The 17,798-nt window shown below is 38.4% G+C and overlaps 1 protein-coding gene across 1 annotated transcript in view; it reads right to left on the bottom strand.

The window, feature by feature from the left end:
- Window positions 1-17,337, bottom strand: part of LOC132536630 (coiled-coil domain-containing protein 138-like) — a gene marked incomplete at both ends in the record, with an annotated part of 30,385 nt that extends 13,048 nt beyond the window's left edge. Inside the window, 3 exons of the mRNA XM_060184762.1 lie at window positions 6,075-6,267; window positions 11,817-11,933; window positions 17,173-17,337. Coding sequence (XP_060040745.1) covers window positions 6,075-6,267; window positions 11,817-11,933; window positions 17,173-17,337 — 475 coding nt within the window. The remainder of the gene's footprint in view (window positions 1-6,074; window positions 6,268-11,816; window positions 11,934-17,172) is intronic.
- Between the last annotated feature and the right edge of the window lie 461 nt (window positions 17,338-17,798).

Raw genomic sequence — 17,798 nt, 5'->3', positions numbered from 1 at the left:
AAGAGGAATTAACAATTATTAATATCTATGCACCCAATGAGAAGCCATCTAAATACATCAAACTTCTACTGAAAGAGCTACAGCAATATATTAACAGTAACACAATCATAGTAGGGGACTTCAACACCCCACTATCTCAACTTGACAGATCATCCAGGCAGAAAATCAGTAAAGACATAAGGGAGCTAAATGAAGAGATAGATAAACTAGAACTATTGGACATTTTCAGAGTCATTCATCCCAAGAAACTGGAATACACATTTTACTCAAATCCACATGGATCATTCTCAAGGATAGACCATATGTTAGGCCACAAAGACAGCATCAGCCTATTCAAGAGCACTGAAATCATCCCAAGCATCTTCTCAGACCACAGTGGAATTAAACTAACACTTAACAATCAACAAAAGATTAGTAACAGCGCCAAAATGTGGAAGCTCAACAGTACACTTCTTAACAACTTCTGGGTCAAAGAGGAAATCAAGGAAGAAATCAAAATGTTTCGAGAGTTCAATGAAAATGAAGACACAAGCTATCAAAATATTTGGGACACAGCTAAAGCAGTCCTAAGAGGGAAGTTCATAGCTATACAAGCACACATTAGGAAACAAGAAAAGGCACAAATAAACAGCCTGATTGCACATCTTAAAGACCTAGAAGAAGAACAACAAAGGAATCCTAAAACAACCAGAAGGACAGAAATTACTAAAGTTAGGGCAGACATAAATAACATTGAGAATAGGAAAACCATACAAAAAATCAACGAAAGTAAATGTTGGTTCTTCGAAAGAGTAAACAAAATCGACAAACCTTTAGCCAGACTCACAAAACAAAAAAGGGAGAAGACCCAAATAAATCGGATAGTAAATGAAAGAGGAGAAATCACAACAGACACTGCAGAAATTCAACATATCATACGAGGCTTCTATGAACAACTATATGCCACCAAGCTAGAGAACCTGGAAGAAATGAATGATTTCCTAGATACCTACCAACTTCCAAAACTAAGTAAAGAGGAAGTGGATAACATGAACAGGCCCATCACAGCTAATGAAATTGAAACAGTTATCAAAAATCTTCCAAAAATAAAAGTCCTGGACCAGATGGTTTTACAAATGAATTCTACAAAACTTTCAAAGAAGAACTAATACCTCTACTTTTAAAAGTCTTCCAGAAGATTGAAGACACTGGAATACTCCCTGCCAGCTTCTATGAAGCCAACATCACCTGATACCAGAAGCAGACAGGGACACAACCAAAAAAGAAAACTACAGACCAATATCTCTGATGAACATAGATGCGAAAATATTGAACAAAATTCTAGCCAACCGGATACAGCAGTATATCAAAAAAATTGTTCATCATGACCAAGTGGGGTTTATCCCAGGCATGCAAGGTTGGTTTAATATACGTAAATCAATCAATGTGATCCACCACATCAACAAAAGCAAGACCAAAAACCACATGGTCATATCAATAGATGCAGAGAAAGCCTTTGACAAAATACAACATCCCTTTATGATCAAAACACTACAAAAAATAGGAATAGATGGAAAATTCCTGAAGATAGTGGAGTCTATATATAGCAAACCTACTGCCAACATCATACTCAATGGTGAAAAACTGGAAGCATTTCCCCTCAGATCAGGTACTAGACAGGGATGCCCACTATCACCATTACTATTCAACATAGTGTTGGAAGTTCTTGCCATAGCAATCAGGCAGGAGCAAGGAATTAAAGGCATACAGATTGGAAGAGAAGAAGTCAAACTCTCCTTATTTGCAGATGACATGATAGTATACATGGAAAAACCTAAGGAATCCAGCAAGAAGCTTTTGGAAATCATCAGGCAATACAGTAATGTGTCAGGCTATAAAACTAACATTCAAAAGTCAGTGGCATTCCTCTATGCAAACACTAAGTTAGAAGAAATTGAAATCCAGAAATCAGTTCCTTTTTCTATAGCAACAAAAACAATAAAATATCTAGGAATAAACCTAACCAAAGAAGTGAAAGACTTGTATACTGAAAATTATGAGTCACTACTCAAAGAAATTGAAAAAGACACAAAGAAGTGGAAAGATATTCCATGTTCATGGGTTGGAAGAATTAACATCATCAAAATGAATATATTACCCAGAGCCATCTACAAATTTAATGCTATCCCCATCAAGAACCCAAGCACATTTTTTAGGAGAATAGAAAAAATGCTACAAATGTTTATCTGGAACCAGAAAAGACCTAGAATTGCCAAAACAATCTTGAGAAAAAAGAACAGAACCGGAGGCATCACACTGCCAGATCTCAAACTGTATTATAGGGCCATTGTCATCAAAACTGCTTGGTACTGGAACATGAACAGACACACTGACCAGTGGAATAGAATTGAGAGCCCAAAAATGAGGCCCCACACGTATGGACATCTAATCTTTGACAAAGGGGCCCAGACTATTATATGGGGGAAGCAGAGTCTCTTCAACAAATGGTGTTGGAAACAATGGGTTGAAACATGGAGAAGAATGAAACTGAACCACTGTATTTCACCAAATACAAAAGTAAATTCCAAGTGGATCAAGGACTTGGATGTTAGACCAGAAACTATCAGATACTTAGAGGAAAATATTGGAAGAACTTTTTTCTGCATAAATTTTAAAGACATTTTCAATGAAACGAATCCAATTACAAGGAAGACTAAGGCAAGTATAAACCTATGGGACTACATCAAATTAAAAAGCTTCTTCACAGCAAAAGAAACCACTACCCAAATCAAGAGACCCCTCACAGAATGGGAGTAGATCTTTACATGCCATACATCAGATAAGAGTTTAATAACCAACATATATAAAGAGCTTGCCAGACTCAACAACAAGACAACAAATAACCCCATCCAAAAATGGGGGGAGGACTTGGACAGAATATTCACCACAGAAGAGATCCAAAAGGCAGAGAAACACATGAAAAAATGCTCCAAGTCTCTGATTGTCAGAGAAATGCAAATCAAGACAACAATGAGATATCACTTCACTCCTGTGAGAATGTCACACATCAGAAAAGGTAACAGCAGCAAATGCTGGAGAGGGTGTGGGGTCAAAGGAACCCTCCTGCACTGCTGGTGGGAATGTCAATTGGTCCAACCTCTGTGGAGAACAGTCTGGAGAAGTCTCAGAAGGCTAGAAATGGACCTACCCTATGACCCTGCAATTCCCCTCCTGGGGATATATCCTAAGGAACCCAACACATCCATCCAAAAAGATCTGTGTACACATATGTTCTTGGCAGCACAATTTGTAATAGCCAAAACCTGGAAGCAACCCAGGTGTCCAACAACAGATGAGTGGCTGAGCAAGTTGTGGTATATATACACAATGGAATACTACTCAGCTGTAAAAAATGGTGACTTCACCGTTTTCAGCTGATCTTGGATGGACCTTGAAAAAATCATGTTGAGTGAAATAAGTCAGAAACAGAAGGATGAATACGGGATGATCTCACTCTCAGGCCTAAGTTGAAAAACAAGATTAGAAAAGAAAACACAAGTCGAACCTGAAATGGAATTGGAGTATTACACCAAAGTAAAAGACTCTGGGGTGGGTGGGTGGGTGGGGAGAATACAGGTCCATGAAAAATGATGAATGAAATAGTGGGGGTTGTATTGTTAAATGGGAATCTGGGGAATGTTATGCATGTAAAAAAAAAAAAAGAAGAAGAAGTAGAAACGCAAAGCAGAAATTGACTGAGTTTGGAGTATGGCACCAAAGTAAGAAAGCAGAAGTACACTAGAGTTTGCAGTGAGTACCTCCCTAATACTTCCTCTCCACTTTTCCAAGCTTTGGGTCCATGATTGCTCAACAATTTGTTTGGCTTTGTATGCTAACTCTCTTTTCAGTCACCAGGTTCCAGGTGTCATCAGGATGCCGGCCAGACTTCCCTGGATTGAAGACCCCACCAATATGTCCTGGAGCTCAGCTTCCCCAGAGACCCACCCTACTAGGGAAAGAGAGAGGCAGACTGGGAGTATGGACCGACCAGTCAACGCCCATGTTCAGCGGGGAAGCAATTACAGAAGCCAGACCTTCTACCTTCTGCAACCCACAATGACCCTGGGTCCATACTCCCAGAGGGATAGAGAATGGGAAAGCTATCGGGGGAGGGGTGGGATATGGAGATTGGGCGGTGGGAATTGTGTGCAGTTGTACCCCTCCTACCCTATGGTTTTGTTAATTAATCCTTTCTTAAATAAAAAAAAAAAATTAAGAAATGATGTTTACATTTTTTAAATCTCTATTTTATTTTATAGGACAGATAGAAATTGAAAGAGGAGAGGGAGATAGAGGAGAGAGAAAGACAAACACCTACAGACCTGCTTCATCACTCATGGAGCAACCCCCCTGCAGGCAGGGAGAAGGGGACTCATGGTAATGTATGTCCTCAACTGGGTGCTATTTCCTGGCCCCCTATCTTTCCAGCAGTTAGGAAATCTGAGACAAAGGTTCTAACAAGGAGACATCTGGTGAAGGACCTTTTCCTGGTTGATATCCTAGTCCTTTCTATGTCCTCTCATGGTGCAACGAATGAGAGGACTCTGGAAAAAATCTCTGTAATAAAAGTACTTATCTTATTCAGGCAGGTTTCACCTTTAAGACCTAATAAGCACATCCCAAAGGCTCCTACCTCCTCTAAATAATAACTCTGGGGGTTAGCATCTCAACAGAAGAATATGGGATACATGCACACTTGTACACACACCACATATTCAGATCATAGCAGCATGTTACAGCCAACAAACTTCTTAAACAGTAATTCTGAATGTCCCCACGTTCAAGTATCCAGTTTCTTTGTTCTTTTCTGATACTCATCCTTCCTCCATATATATATATATACATGTATATGTATATGTATATGTATATGTATATGTATATGTATATGTATATGTATATATATATATTTGCCTCCAGGGTTATTGCTGGGGCTTGGTGCCTGCACTACAAAACCACTGCTCCTGGAGGCCATCTTTTTTCCACTGTTGTTATTGTTGGACAGGACAGAGAACAGAGAAAAACAGAGAGAGGGGAAGACAGAGAGGGGAAAGATACCTACAGACCTGCTTCACCGCTTGTGAAGCAACCTCCATGCAGGTAGGGAACCTGAGGCTTGAACCAGGATCCTTGTTCAGGTCACTGCACTTCACACTATGTGAGCTCAACCCAGTCCTCTATCACCTGCCCCCCCCATATATTTCATTTTAAGGTAAAAATAAACATAGATAATAAGTACAAGTGAGTATGGCTGTGTTCAAATAAAACTTTATTTACAAAAAAAAGGTGAAGAGTTGGACTTGTCCCATATGTTATGTCTTGTCAGCACAATGCTCTAGTGGACAAATAATTCACAGCAATTTCAATGCTAAAATACAACTACAGTGGTAAAGCATGAGTTGTTATGGGGGCATGAACTAAGAGGCTCAAAGCTTCTGGGAAGCAAGAATTACAACTAACTGACTTCATTTTCTTAAATACATCATATAAATGTAGGGGTTTTGTTTGTTTGTTTGTTTGTTGCCTCCAGGGTTATTGCTGGGGCTCAGTGCCTGTACCATGAATCCACTGCTCCTGGAGGCCATTTCCCCCCCACACTTTTGTTGCCTTTGTTGTAACTTTGCTGTGGTTACTATTGTTATTGTTGATGTTGTTTGTTGTTGGATAGGACAGAAAGAAATGGAGAGAGGAGGGGAAGATAGAGAGGGGGGAGAGAAAGACAGACACTTGCAGGCCTGCTTCACTATCTGTGAACCGACCCCCTGCAGGTGGGAGGCCGGGGGCTCGAACCAGGATCCTTACACCAGTCCCTGCACTTTGTTCCACGTGCGCTCAACCCGCTGCGCTACCACCCGACCCCCAAATGTAGGGTTTTTAAAAATATAGTGTATCACCATTTAAAAACAACTTAAAACCTCATTCTGAAACATGTAAAATGTATTTGACTATTTGTAAAAATTACTTCATCATACAGAATTTTCTTCTAGCTACTTACAGAAAAAAAAAAAAACATGCCATGAGCACATTTGAAAGCTTACCTTGAGTGACTGTTTTAAGAACAATTAAGGTTGATAAGAAGCGCAATGGTAAATTGGAACTTTTAAAGAAAACAGCTGTTTTTGGCTTATTTTCCACAGAATGATCTAAAGAATTATCCTGAATTCCCTTAGTTACTACTCCTTTGAGTATATCTTCACCCAATCTCCTCAACGTTGATGTCATAGTTGAATGCTGTTAAAAATATATATTATCTTAGTATATTTATTCATGCTTAGAAAATGTTTTAATTACTAGGCGGTATAGAAACTGAAAATAAGTCAGTGTCTTGTTAACAAAAATAGAACTGAAAGTATGCAAGATAGGATAGTGACAATTTTATGATCAACTAAAAATTAAAGTCATTTTTCCAAAAGAAATGGGTAATCTAGAAATGAAAACCTGGAAACAATTTTCCAAGACTAACATTGAGTCAATATTTATTTCAGGAGAACTTCCAGGGGCACAGCCATGGAGTAATAGTGACCTAAAGATCATGCCAGGTGAAAAGCCAGATAAAGTTAAAAAAAAAAAAAAAAAGTCCCCAGAACCTCATACTACACCTACAACATTTGAAGAAACTGAGAGACAGGTGTGTGCAAGCAGGCAAATGGAAAAGGGGCAGGAGGGGAGGGGGATATCTTGAGACAAAGGCAGCATGAGTCAGAAGTTGCAGCTGGCAGGAAGCAGATGGAGCCATATTGGGACACAGACTATCTGGGAGAAGGCAGGTAACAGAGAGACTAGCCTGAACAAGAGCAGAGGGTGGCCAAAAAACAGAGAACAGCCTAAAACAAATCCATGCTGTTGGGCCCTGAGCAGTGAGTGGAAGTTCTCCCACCAACCACTGTGGTTCTATCTGAACCAGACCAGGGTAACACGGAAACACAGAAGACTCTCCCCTACTGCTTCACAACACGACATATAAACAATATAGCCACAGCACCACCTGCTAGTTGAACAGCAGAAATCACACTCAACCAAAACATGGCCAGAACCACAACTGTCCAAAATCACAAAGACTTGGGAAAAAAAAAAGTCTGAGTTTGAATGCAGAAAGCTTATTATGAAGGAAAATCAAGACTCCAAACATAACATACAAACAAAAATTAAGGATCTTAGAGATCACTTCACCAAATAGCTACAAAATTCACAGAAAATTCCAAAAGGAACTCCATGAAGGAAAGAAAGGGCTGGAGAGAGCTAGGGATTAAGAGGCCTAGCAAGAAGAATAAATCAGTTCAAGGAGAGATTGGCTGGGCTAGAAGATAAAAGCACCATACTCTTGGAATGTAAAGCTACTAAAGAGGAAAGCTTTACCAAAAAAAAAAAAAAAAATGAAGCAATTATCTGTGAAATAGCAGATGCCAGATGAAAAAAAAAAGTGAAATTATTGGGTTGCCTGGAGACAAAACAGGAGAGAGAAGCATACAGCATATTAAAAATCTTTAGCAAAAAAGTTTTCACAGCTGGGCAATGTTCAAAATATAGTCATAGAGGAAGTCACAAAACCCAAAACTCCTTAATCCAAAGCAACTCAAACCATGATACATCACAGAAACACTATCTAAATGTAAGGATAAGGAAGAAATATTGTCTGCAAAGGAAAGGGAGAATTTGACATACAGAGACAGAACCATCAGGCTTTCATCAGATTTCTCAACACAAACCTGAAAAGCAAAATGGGAGTAAAATGACATTTTTTATAATACTAAGAGATAAGAATTACCAGCCATGAATACTCAATCCTGCCAAACTACCTATAAAGTATGATGGAGAAATCAAAAGTTTCCCAAACACACAGACACTGAAGGGATTCACCATCACTAACCCTGGCTTGCAAGAATTGCTGAAAAAGAGTCCTAGCAAAGGAACACTGACTCTAAATATGATATCTGTGGTGGAATAGAAGTGGAAACTCAAACAACAGTAACAAAAGAAGCAAACAAAAAAGGGCAAGGGGGGGAAGAAAAGGATAGAGTGATGTGATCAATGTGGGTGAACCAAGGCCAACTATCAAAGACCTAGATATTCAAAACTAAAATCTCAATCTTTGCCTCACCTTTGCTAACCTGAAGGAAAAGTGTTGGATGAGATGAGTCAGGAAGAGAGGGATGAATATTGGATGACTTCACATAGGTGGAATTTGAGAGGCAGTTAGAAAGGGATAACACAGGGTAAAAAAACAGGGACTGGGGGTGGTATACTACACCAAAAAAGGGATTCTGAGGAAGGAATGGAAAGAAGGGATTATGAGGAGAGGGGGATTGAGATCCTTGATTGGATGGGGGGAGGGTGAAAGTATTTAGCAGACACTTGTTATGCAGAACTGGGAAACTATACACATGTATAGACAAATGTGCTGTAAGTCATTAACCGCCCCCTAGTAAAAAAAAAAAAATTTTTTTTTGAGAACATTTAAGAATGTACAATGATGATATGCTTTCTATATGGGTTCTTCATCACTTCTTCATTATTGATAGCACTTCACTGGTTTATAGTATCAATGACAAAGTAGTCAATGGTACAAACTTCACTGTCATATAAATGAAAAAAATCTGTTAACTTATAACAATTCCAGAAATGTAAAATCACTGTTAGGATCAAAGATAATTCTCAAAGAATATATTAAAACAAGAAAAAGAGTTACACAGAAAAAAATGGCAGGTAACTACCTCTAATTTAATACAGATTTCAATGGTATTCAAGTGTAGTCTAAGGAAACAAACACAGCTATTCAAAGAGATTTGTGTATAGTTATGTTCATAGCAGAACAATTTTTAATAGCCCAAATTTGGAAGCAACCTAGGTATCTAACAACAGATGAGTGGCTAAGAAAGTTGTGTTATATATACACAACGGAATATTACTCAGATGTTAAAAATGATAAGTCACTTCTTCATCTCATCTTGAGTGGAGCTTGAAGGAATTGTATTAAGTGAGATAAGCCAAAAAGAGAAAGGTGAATATGGAATGATGTCACTATGGGCAGAACTTAAGAAACAAGAGTAGAGGGAGTCAGGCGGTAGTGCAGCAGGTTAAGCGTATGTGGTGCAAAGCGCAATGATCAGCGTTAGGATCCCAGTTCGAGCCCACAACTCCCCACCTTCAGGGGAGTCGCTTCACAGGCGGTGAAGCAGGTCTGCAGGTGTCTATCTTTCTCTTCCCCTCTCTGTCTTCTCCTCTCTCCATTTCTCTCTGTCCTATCCAACAACATCAGTAGCAACAACAATATTAACTGCAACAAGGGCAACAAAAGGGAATGAATAAATAAATAAATATTAAAAATAGAAACAAAAATAGAAAGGGGAAACACATAGTAAAACTTGGACTTGTTGGGTTACTGCACCAAAGCAAAAATCTCTATGTAAAGAGGAAAAGGAGAGAGATAGGAGGAGAGAGGGTTTTCAGGTCCTGGTACATGATGGTGGAAAAGGAACTAAGATGAGGGTGAGAATGTTTTACAGACACCTATCATAGAGAGATAGGAAATTGTACCCATGTGTCAACAAATGTACTGAAAACCATTAAACCTTTCAAAAAAGAGAATCAAAATAAAACTATTTCAAACAGCTACTTATGAGAGTTTCAAGTAAGAGTTAGAAATAACTTAAAATTTTCTTTATTATGACTGAATTCTCCAAAACTTATCACTGGAGTTTTGTGAAGGTGTGTCCTATCATATGAAGATGACAGACATAGTTGGTACGCTAATCAACTTTGCTCCTGCAATGTGATTAAGTACTACTTTTCAAATTGCTGTACATAAAATTAGAGAAAAATACATTTTTATATCAAAGGCCAAATGATTAAATGATGACTGGCACGAGCTGTGTAATCTAATTTAAATATGATGTAAGAATTTTTTAACATCACTAAAAAATATAGTATGTCTCTCTTAAAGCCTATGTATAAAAAATACTAGAATAAAATATTTCAAATTTCTTAGAATAGGAACCTGAGAGTTGGCACAGTGGTTAGAACTTTGGAATTAAAAGTATGATGCTCAGGGCTTCAGTGGGGTTATGCAAAAATTAATATATGAGGCTCTGAAGTCCAAGGTCAAAATTGAAGTAAATTTTCAAAAGATATTGGTCCCAAGGTAGATCTGGTGCCCTGCCCCCCCATCTCTCATGTTAGTATGTTCCCTATAAGAGAAACAAAACCAAATTACAGTAACTTTGATGGTTACTGAAACTTTACCTAAGTAATGAAATATTTGAAAGGATCCTGAAAGCAATGAATTATTGATTTTTTTCATCCACTCATTCACAATTGCCCAATTTGAGTCACTCATCTTTGCCAACTATGAATGAGAACACTGGCATGAAGCCATATATTGTAGGAGGACAGGATACCTACTCTGTTTTAAGGAAAAGTATGTCAAGAAAAATTTCATCCCCATACTTAATAAGTTAAAAATTAAATAAAAGTAGGGATAGAGGAGATAGCATAGTAGTTATGCAAAAAAAGAAAACTCATGCCTGAGGATCTTAAGTCCCAGGCTCAAACAATCCTCCACATCAAAATAAACCAGAGCTGAGCAATGTTCTGTAAACACATAATAAATAAATAAATAAATAAATAAATAAATGTAGGATCAGAGCAGATGTGGTTATTATTTTGTTTGGTTAAACTAAAGGTTATAGTTTTATCAATATTCTCTATTTTCCTCTTTTCATGTAGCAATATGTCAAAATAAATCTTCAAGTTTCAATTCAGGTACACATATATTAGTAATTTCAAAGGGATCACATATTCCTTTGTAGGAATATGTCAATAACTGACTTCATTCAGTCACTCTCACATTCAACGACTTAAGAGAATTTTCCCAGGGTGTTTTTTTTTTTTCTATTGTTAACTTAAACTATAAGAAACACTCATGTGCATGAATATTTTTAAAGATATATCTCCTAGGGAAAAAAAATAGGGGGCCTGGGAGGTGATGCAATGAGCAAGGCACTGAACTTGGAATCATGAAGCCCTAAGTTCAATACCCACCATCCCATGTGTCACAGTGATGTTTTGGTGCACTATCTATCTATCTATGCTAATAAATAAAATATCCAATATAAAAAAGTAGGGTCAAACCAAAAGCTCACCAGGTAGGCATCTCTCCTGTCATATATGTGTCCCAGGTTCAAGTCCTGGCACCACATGAGAGTGTCAGTGCACCAGGAACTGATCTGGTGCTCTGGGGTACCTCTACCTAAATGACAAGGAAGTCCAGCAGCAGTGAGATAGTGCATGTGAAAGGCCCCAACTCAAAGTAGAAAAAAATAAATCAGCAAAGAACTCTGGGGAAGGAGGGCAGGAGGGTGGGGGTGGGGAGCTTTGGGTTCCTGATGCAGGATGGTAGAAAAGGACCTAGGCTGGGTGGGTGAATGTTTTGCAGACACCTACCAGGTAAAATGAACAATTTTACTCACGTGTCAACCACTGTATTGTAAGCCATTAACCATACCAAGAAAAAATAATATGTAATTTAAATAAAGGGGTAGAAGTTGATTTTGGCAATAACTAAAACATAGTTAACTCCTCATTTACACAATTCTGAAACTCAAAAAAACAGTGGTCAAATCTATGGCATTAAGAAATAAAGAAACAAAGAAATTAGCTACCAAAGAAGTTTTTAAATATAAGCAGAACACAAGCAAAAACAAACAAACAAAATCTTGTAACAAAGAAGATCAAGAGCAATACTATAAGTATTATTTGAAGACAAAGAATGGTTAACTAGTTACCTGTACTCCAGCGTCTAAATGCCTTAGACACCAATATATAAATTTTATAAATGGTTCATGAAGTTTGATGCTTATAAATGGCATCCATTGTAGCTGCTCTGTGATCACTGGCAAAAGCTAAAAAAAAAAAAATTATGGAAAATATAAACACAGTATTTTTCAGATGTCCTAAAACAATCATCACAATTTGCTAAAATAATATTTTTCCAAACAAGAATTCTTGAAGAAAAACTTCATATTAAAACTATTTACAGTAAAAAGGAGGAGGAAACTCTTTGCAGTAAAAAAAAAAAAAAAAAATAGGTATACACAAATCGACTTTCTCACAGGAGTGAAGTGGTATCTCATCTTTACTCACATTTCTCTGACAATCAATGAGTTGGAGCATTTTCTCATGTTTGTTGGCCTGTTGGATCTCTTCTGTTGTAAATATTCTGTTCATATCCTCTCCATTTTTTGGAGGGGGTCATTTGTTATTTTGTTGCTAAGTTTGGTAAGCTTTTTATATATTTTGGCTATTAGCCTCTTGTCTGATGTGTGACATGTAAAGATCTTCTCCCATAATCTGTAATAGTCAAAACCTGGAAGCAACCCAGGTGTCCAATAACAGACGAGTGGCTGAGAAAGTTGTGGTCTATATACACAATGGAATACTACTGAGTTATTAAAAATGATGAATTCCTCATAATATGGAATATAGCTAATCTTTGACAAAGGTGCCTAAATGGGGGAAGGGGGGGGTCTCTTCAGCAAATGGTGTTGGAAAAATGGGTTGAAACATGCAGAAGAATGAAACTGACCCAATATATTTCACCAAATACAAAAGTAAATTCCAAGTGGATCAAGGACTTGGATGTTAGACCACAAACTATCAAATACATAGAGGAAAATATTGGCAGAACTCTTTTCTGCATAAATTTTAAGGAATTCTTTAGTGAAATTAATCCAACTACAAAGAAGACTAAGGCAAGAATAAACCAATGAAACTACATCAAATTAAAAAGCTTCTGCACAGCAAAAGAAACCACTACCCAAACCAAGAGACCCCTCACAGAATGGGAGAAGATCTTTACATGCCATACATCAGACAAGAGGATAATAACCAGAATATATAAAGAGCTTGCCAAACTTAACCACAAGAAAACAAATAACCCCATCCAAAAATGGGGGGAGGACATAAACAGAATATTCACCACAAAAGAGATCCGATCAAAGGAGACCACCTGGGACGGCAACAAGACAGGGCTAGAAATACTTTGCGAACCCACCAAATCACCAGTGAGTGAGTGCAAACACACAAGGCTCATGGACAGAGAAGAGCCCAAGGAGAAATTCCTGGGGCTAAAGCCCTTATCTACCCCTGAGCTGCTGGTTGAAGCACCACCTCCAGTCTGTTTTACCAACAAAAGGCTGCTGAAGGGATGAGAAGTCTTGCCTAAAGCTCAGCAAATACAACTGTGTCTCCATTGCTACTGTCCCTCAGAGGCTGGAGCAGCAGCCAAGAGGCCCTGTGCTAACACTGGGGGCAGAGAACTGGCCGGGGAAACTTAGGAGAATATTTACTCCCCAGTGGGCTAGAGGTGGGGCTATATAGTGAGAACCTTTCCACATTGTTCTCCTGATGAATTGGGGAGACATGGTGAATAACTGCCACAGAATCCACAGAGTATAAACGGGAATTGTTTGGAAACTCACAGGGCTGAGTAGTACTTCCAGCTTGGCTCTGGCTGCTGGAAGAGCAGCCGAATTGAGCCCAGAGCTTTGCATCCTTGGCACAGGGGAGTCTCTGTACATAACCACTATGCTATCTCTCCCCCACACTGATAATATCTCTTGGTCAGGAGTGAGTGATTAAGCTAAAACACCTACTTATAGTTAAGAAGCCCTCAGGCTCCCAAAGCCAACAGGGAAGAAAAAGAACAAAAGAGGGAGTTGGGCAGTAGCACAGCAGGTTAAGCATTCGTGATGCCAAGCACAAGGACCAGTGTAAGGATCCCAGTTCAAGCCCCTGGCTCCCCACCTGCAGGGGAGTCGCTTCACAGGCGGTAAAGCTGTTCTACAGGTGTCTATATTTCTCTCCTCCTCTGTCTTCCCCTCCTCTCTCCATTTCTCTCTATCCTATCTAACAATGACATCAATAACAACAACTAAAACAACAATAATAAACAAGGGCAACAAAAGGGAAAAATAAATAAATAATAATAAAAAGAAAAAGAACAAAAGAAGTTTTAACAGCCTCTGTGCTGCAACTCAGGGATTGAGATAACATTGAAACAACTGTAAATTTCCACAACTGTGAACTCTTTAAGTACCTTACTTAGACACAAATCAATCCAGACAAGAGTTGGTGTACTACACCAAAGTTAAAGACTCTGGGGTGTAGGGTAGGGAGAGTTCAGGTCCTGAAACATGATGGCAGAGGACCTACTGGGGGTTGTACTGTTGTGTGAAAAACTGGGACATGTTATGCATGTACAAACTACTATATTTATTGTTGGCTGTAAAACATTAATCCCCTAATAAATTTTAAAAAAAGAAACTGAAACATATGAACTTCAAAAAAAAATGGTGAATTCACCTTCTTCACCTCATTTTGGATGGAGCTTAAGGGAATCATGTTAAGAGAGATAAGTCAGAAAGAGAAGGATGAATATGGGATGATCTCACTAACAAACAGAAGCTGAAAAATAAGAACAGAAGGGAAAACACAAAGCAGGACATGGATGGGAGTTGGTGTACTGCACCAAAGCAAAAGACTCTGGGGTGGGTGAGGGGTTCAGATCTTTGAACATGATAACAGAGGGGGACCTGGTGGGGGTTGAATTGTTATGTGGAAAGTTGGAAAATGTTATACATGTACAAACTACTGTATTTTACTGCTGACTGTAAACCATTAATCCCTCAATAAAGAAATTAAAAGAAAAACTATTTGCAGTACAATACAGAAAGAATTTGATTTTAAATATATATTTCCTTTGACCCAAAGACAATACATCAAGGATTTTAAGATTAATCTATAAAATGTACTATTTAGCCACAGACATGGGTCTCTTGAAATATACCTTAGTGGACTTCTTAGCTTTCTTCCACCCTAAAATCCCTAATCTCATATGATCTGTTCCTACTTTTTGGTTCCTGTTCATTTTGTCTCACTTTATGTCCTGCCACTTTCTAGACACCAAGTTGCAGACACTACCATGATTCCATCCCGACTTCCCTGGGCAAACCTCACCAATATGTCCTGGAACCTCACCTCCCCAGAGCCCTACCCCACTAGGGTAATATAGAGACCAGGCTGGGTTATGGATTGACCTGCCAATGTCCATGTCCAGCAGAGAAGCAATTACAGAAGTCAGAACTCCTATCTTCTGATAGTTGTAGAAATGTCAATCCAACCCATGTCTGCAACCATGGGAGAACCTTGGTGGTTTGCAATGGAGGCATCAGGTATTCAGAACTCTGGTGGTTGGGAATGGTGTGGAACTGTGCCCCTGTTGACATGTAAACTAATACTGAATCACTAATAAAAATAAATTAAAAAAATGAAAATAAAAGGCTTCTACACACTAGAAGCAAATTACATAAGGATAACCACATCTGTGAGAATGGCTTACATAACAAAACAGGAAATGACAGGAGTTGGAGAAGGTGTGGAGGAAAAGGGAGTCTGTTACACTTCTGGTGGGATTGCAAACTGGTGAAGCCCATCTGGAAGACTGTATGGAGAGTCCTTAAACAAATAAAATGTAAATTCCTTATGACCCAGCAATACCCTCTCTCAGGCCATTTATCCAGTGGACACTTAAACAGTAATGAGAAGGGACATATCTACCCCTATGTCCATAGTTGCATTATTCACAATAGCAAGAGAGTGGAAGCAGCCCATTAACAGATGACTAGATAAAGTTATGGGACCTATACTCTGTGGAATGCCACAATGCAATCAGAAAAGATACTGTATCCGTTGAGACAAAATGAATGGAACTGGAGGTGATGATGTTTAGTGAAGTAAAGAGGTGAAAGACAACTACCAGATGGTTTCACTCAATATGCGAATCTAGAGAACTGATACATATGAACTTTAAAAAAAAAAAGATAAACTACAGTGTGAACTACAATGGTTATCTTTGAAAAGTGAGAGGATAGGGGAACAGAACTCTGGTGGTGGGTGTGGTGTGGTATGGTGTGGAACTATATACTGTAATCTCACAATCTTGTAACCTACTATTAATCACAAATTTAAAAAATTAAATGGAAGAAAACAATTTTAAGTATGTCTGAAATGAACTTTTTAGAATTACTAGCACAATCAATTTTAAATTAAAACTACTTTTGCGATTTTTTTTTCTGTTATAAAATCTACCATAATTGAACCAAGAAGACATTTGCAACTATTTAAGCACAGAGTTTGCAAGGCTGGGGTCTCAGAAGCAGTAGGTTCAATTCCCAGCACCAATTTATGCTGAAGCTGAGCAGTGCTCTTGTCTGTCATTACTCTCATTTCTCCTACAAAATAAGTATTTTTAAAAATATACCCCTTAGTTTTTTTTATTATTCAAGATTTCCACTTATGCATTAACACAAGGCAGAGAGGGAGAGTCAGAGCATCAGAGGATGCAGGGATTGATTTAGGGCCCCATGCTTTTAAGGGTCCTACTCACTGTGCCACCTCCTGGATTTCCTTTTTTTTAAATATTTATTTATTTTCCCTTTTGTTGGCCTTGTTTTTTTATTGTTGTTGTAGTTATTGTTGTTGTCATAGATGTTATCATTGTTGGATAGGACAGAGAGAAACAGAGAGAGGAGGGTGAGAGAAAGATAGACACCTGCAGACCTGATTCACTGCCTGTGAAGCGACTCCTCTGCAGGTGGGGAGCCAGGGGCTTGAACTTGGATCCTTACACTGGTCCTGGCACTTTGCGCCACGTGTGCTCAACCCGCTGTACCACTGCCTGACTCCCTGGATTTCCTTTTTTGACCTTCATGTCTACTGAGTCATACATTTCACATAGAAAAACAAACCTTGGGCAGTAGCGCAGCAGGTTAAGCGCACGTGGCACAAAGCGCAAGGACCGGCATAAGGATCCCAGTTCGAGTCCCTGGCTCCCCACCTGCAGGGGAGTCGCTTCACAGGCAGTGAAGCAGGTCTACAGGTGTCTATCTTTCTCTCCCCCTCTCTGTCTTCCCCTCCTCTCTCCATTTCTCTCTGTCCTATCCAACAACGATGACATCAGTAACAACCACAATAATAACTTCAACAATAAAACAACAAGGACAACAAAAGGGAATAAATAAATTTTTTTCTTTTTTTTTTTTTTATAAATAAATATTTTTTAAAAAAGAAAGAAAAACAAACCTTTACACACTTTTCCTGAATATCAGTTCCCTCAGAAGCAAATATGATTATCGGTTTTTCGCCATCCATTCCAGATTCTTCTTTATTCAATTTGCTCAGATAGTGATCAGAAATCCAGTCCATGAAGAAAGTTAAAAGTTCATAAACTTGTGCATTCAGTGGTACCTACATGTAAAAAAAAAATTAAGCATTTCTTTCAGTTCACATCTTCATGAAACATCAATGGCAAGCTTTTAATTTTGTAAGCAATTATAGAATAATTTTCCTAAAGGAGTTCAGTTAAAGACTCTCATGCTTGAGGCTCCAAAGTCCCAGGTTCAATCCCCTGCACCACTAAAATCCAAAGTTGATCAGTGCTCTGGTTAAAAAAAAAAAGTGGGGGAGTTTCACTAAAGTTTATTGATCTAATCTGTACTTAATAACAAAACCTATGCAAATGATATCAATTCCAAATTAAGTATCTTCAATTTGTATTCAAACCATGTCAAATGCTAACCAAGAGAAGGGGAGAAATATCTGTAGACTGGAGAGTGAAATAATTGCATCTTAGTATCAAAACAGAATTTTCATAAAAATCCTTTGCCCAAGTTTGCTATCACAGAGAAGTAAATCAACTTTAACTCAAG

This window comes from Erinaceus europaeus, unplaced genomic scaffold (genome assembly GCF_950295315.1).
Source record: "Erinaceus europaeus unplaced genomic scaffold, mEriEur2.1 scaffold_973, whole genome shotgun sequence".
In the NCBI taxonomy this organism is placed as follows: Eukaryota; Metazoa; Chordata; class Mammalia; order Eulipotyphla; family Erinaceidae; genus Erinaceus; species Erinaceus europaeus.
Note: the sequence above shows the minus strand (reverse complement) of the source record. Positions and strands in the feature narration are given on the sequence as shown.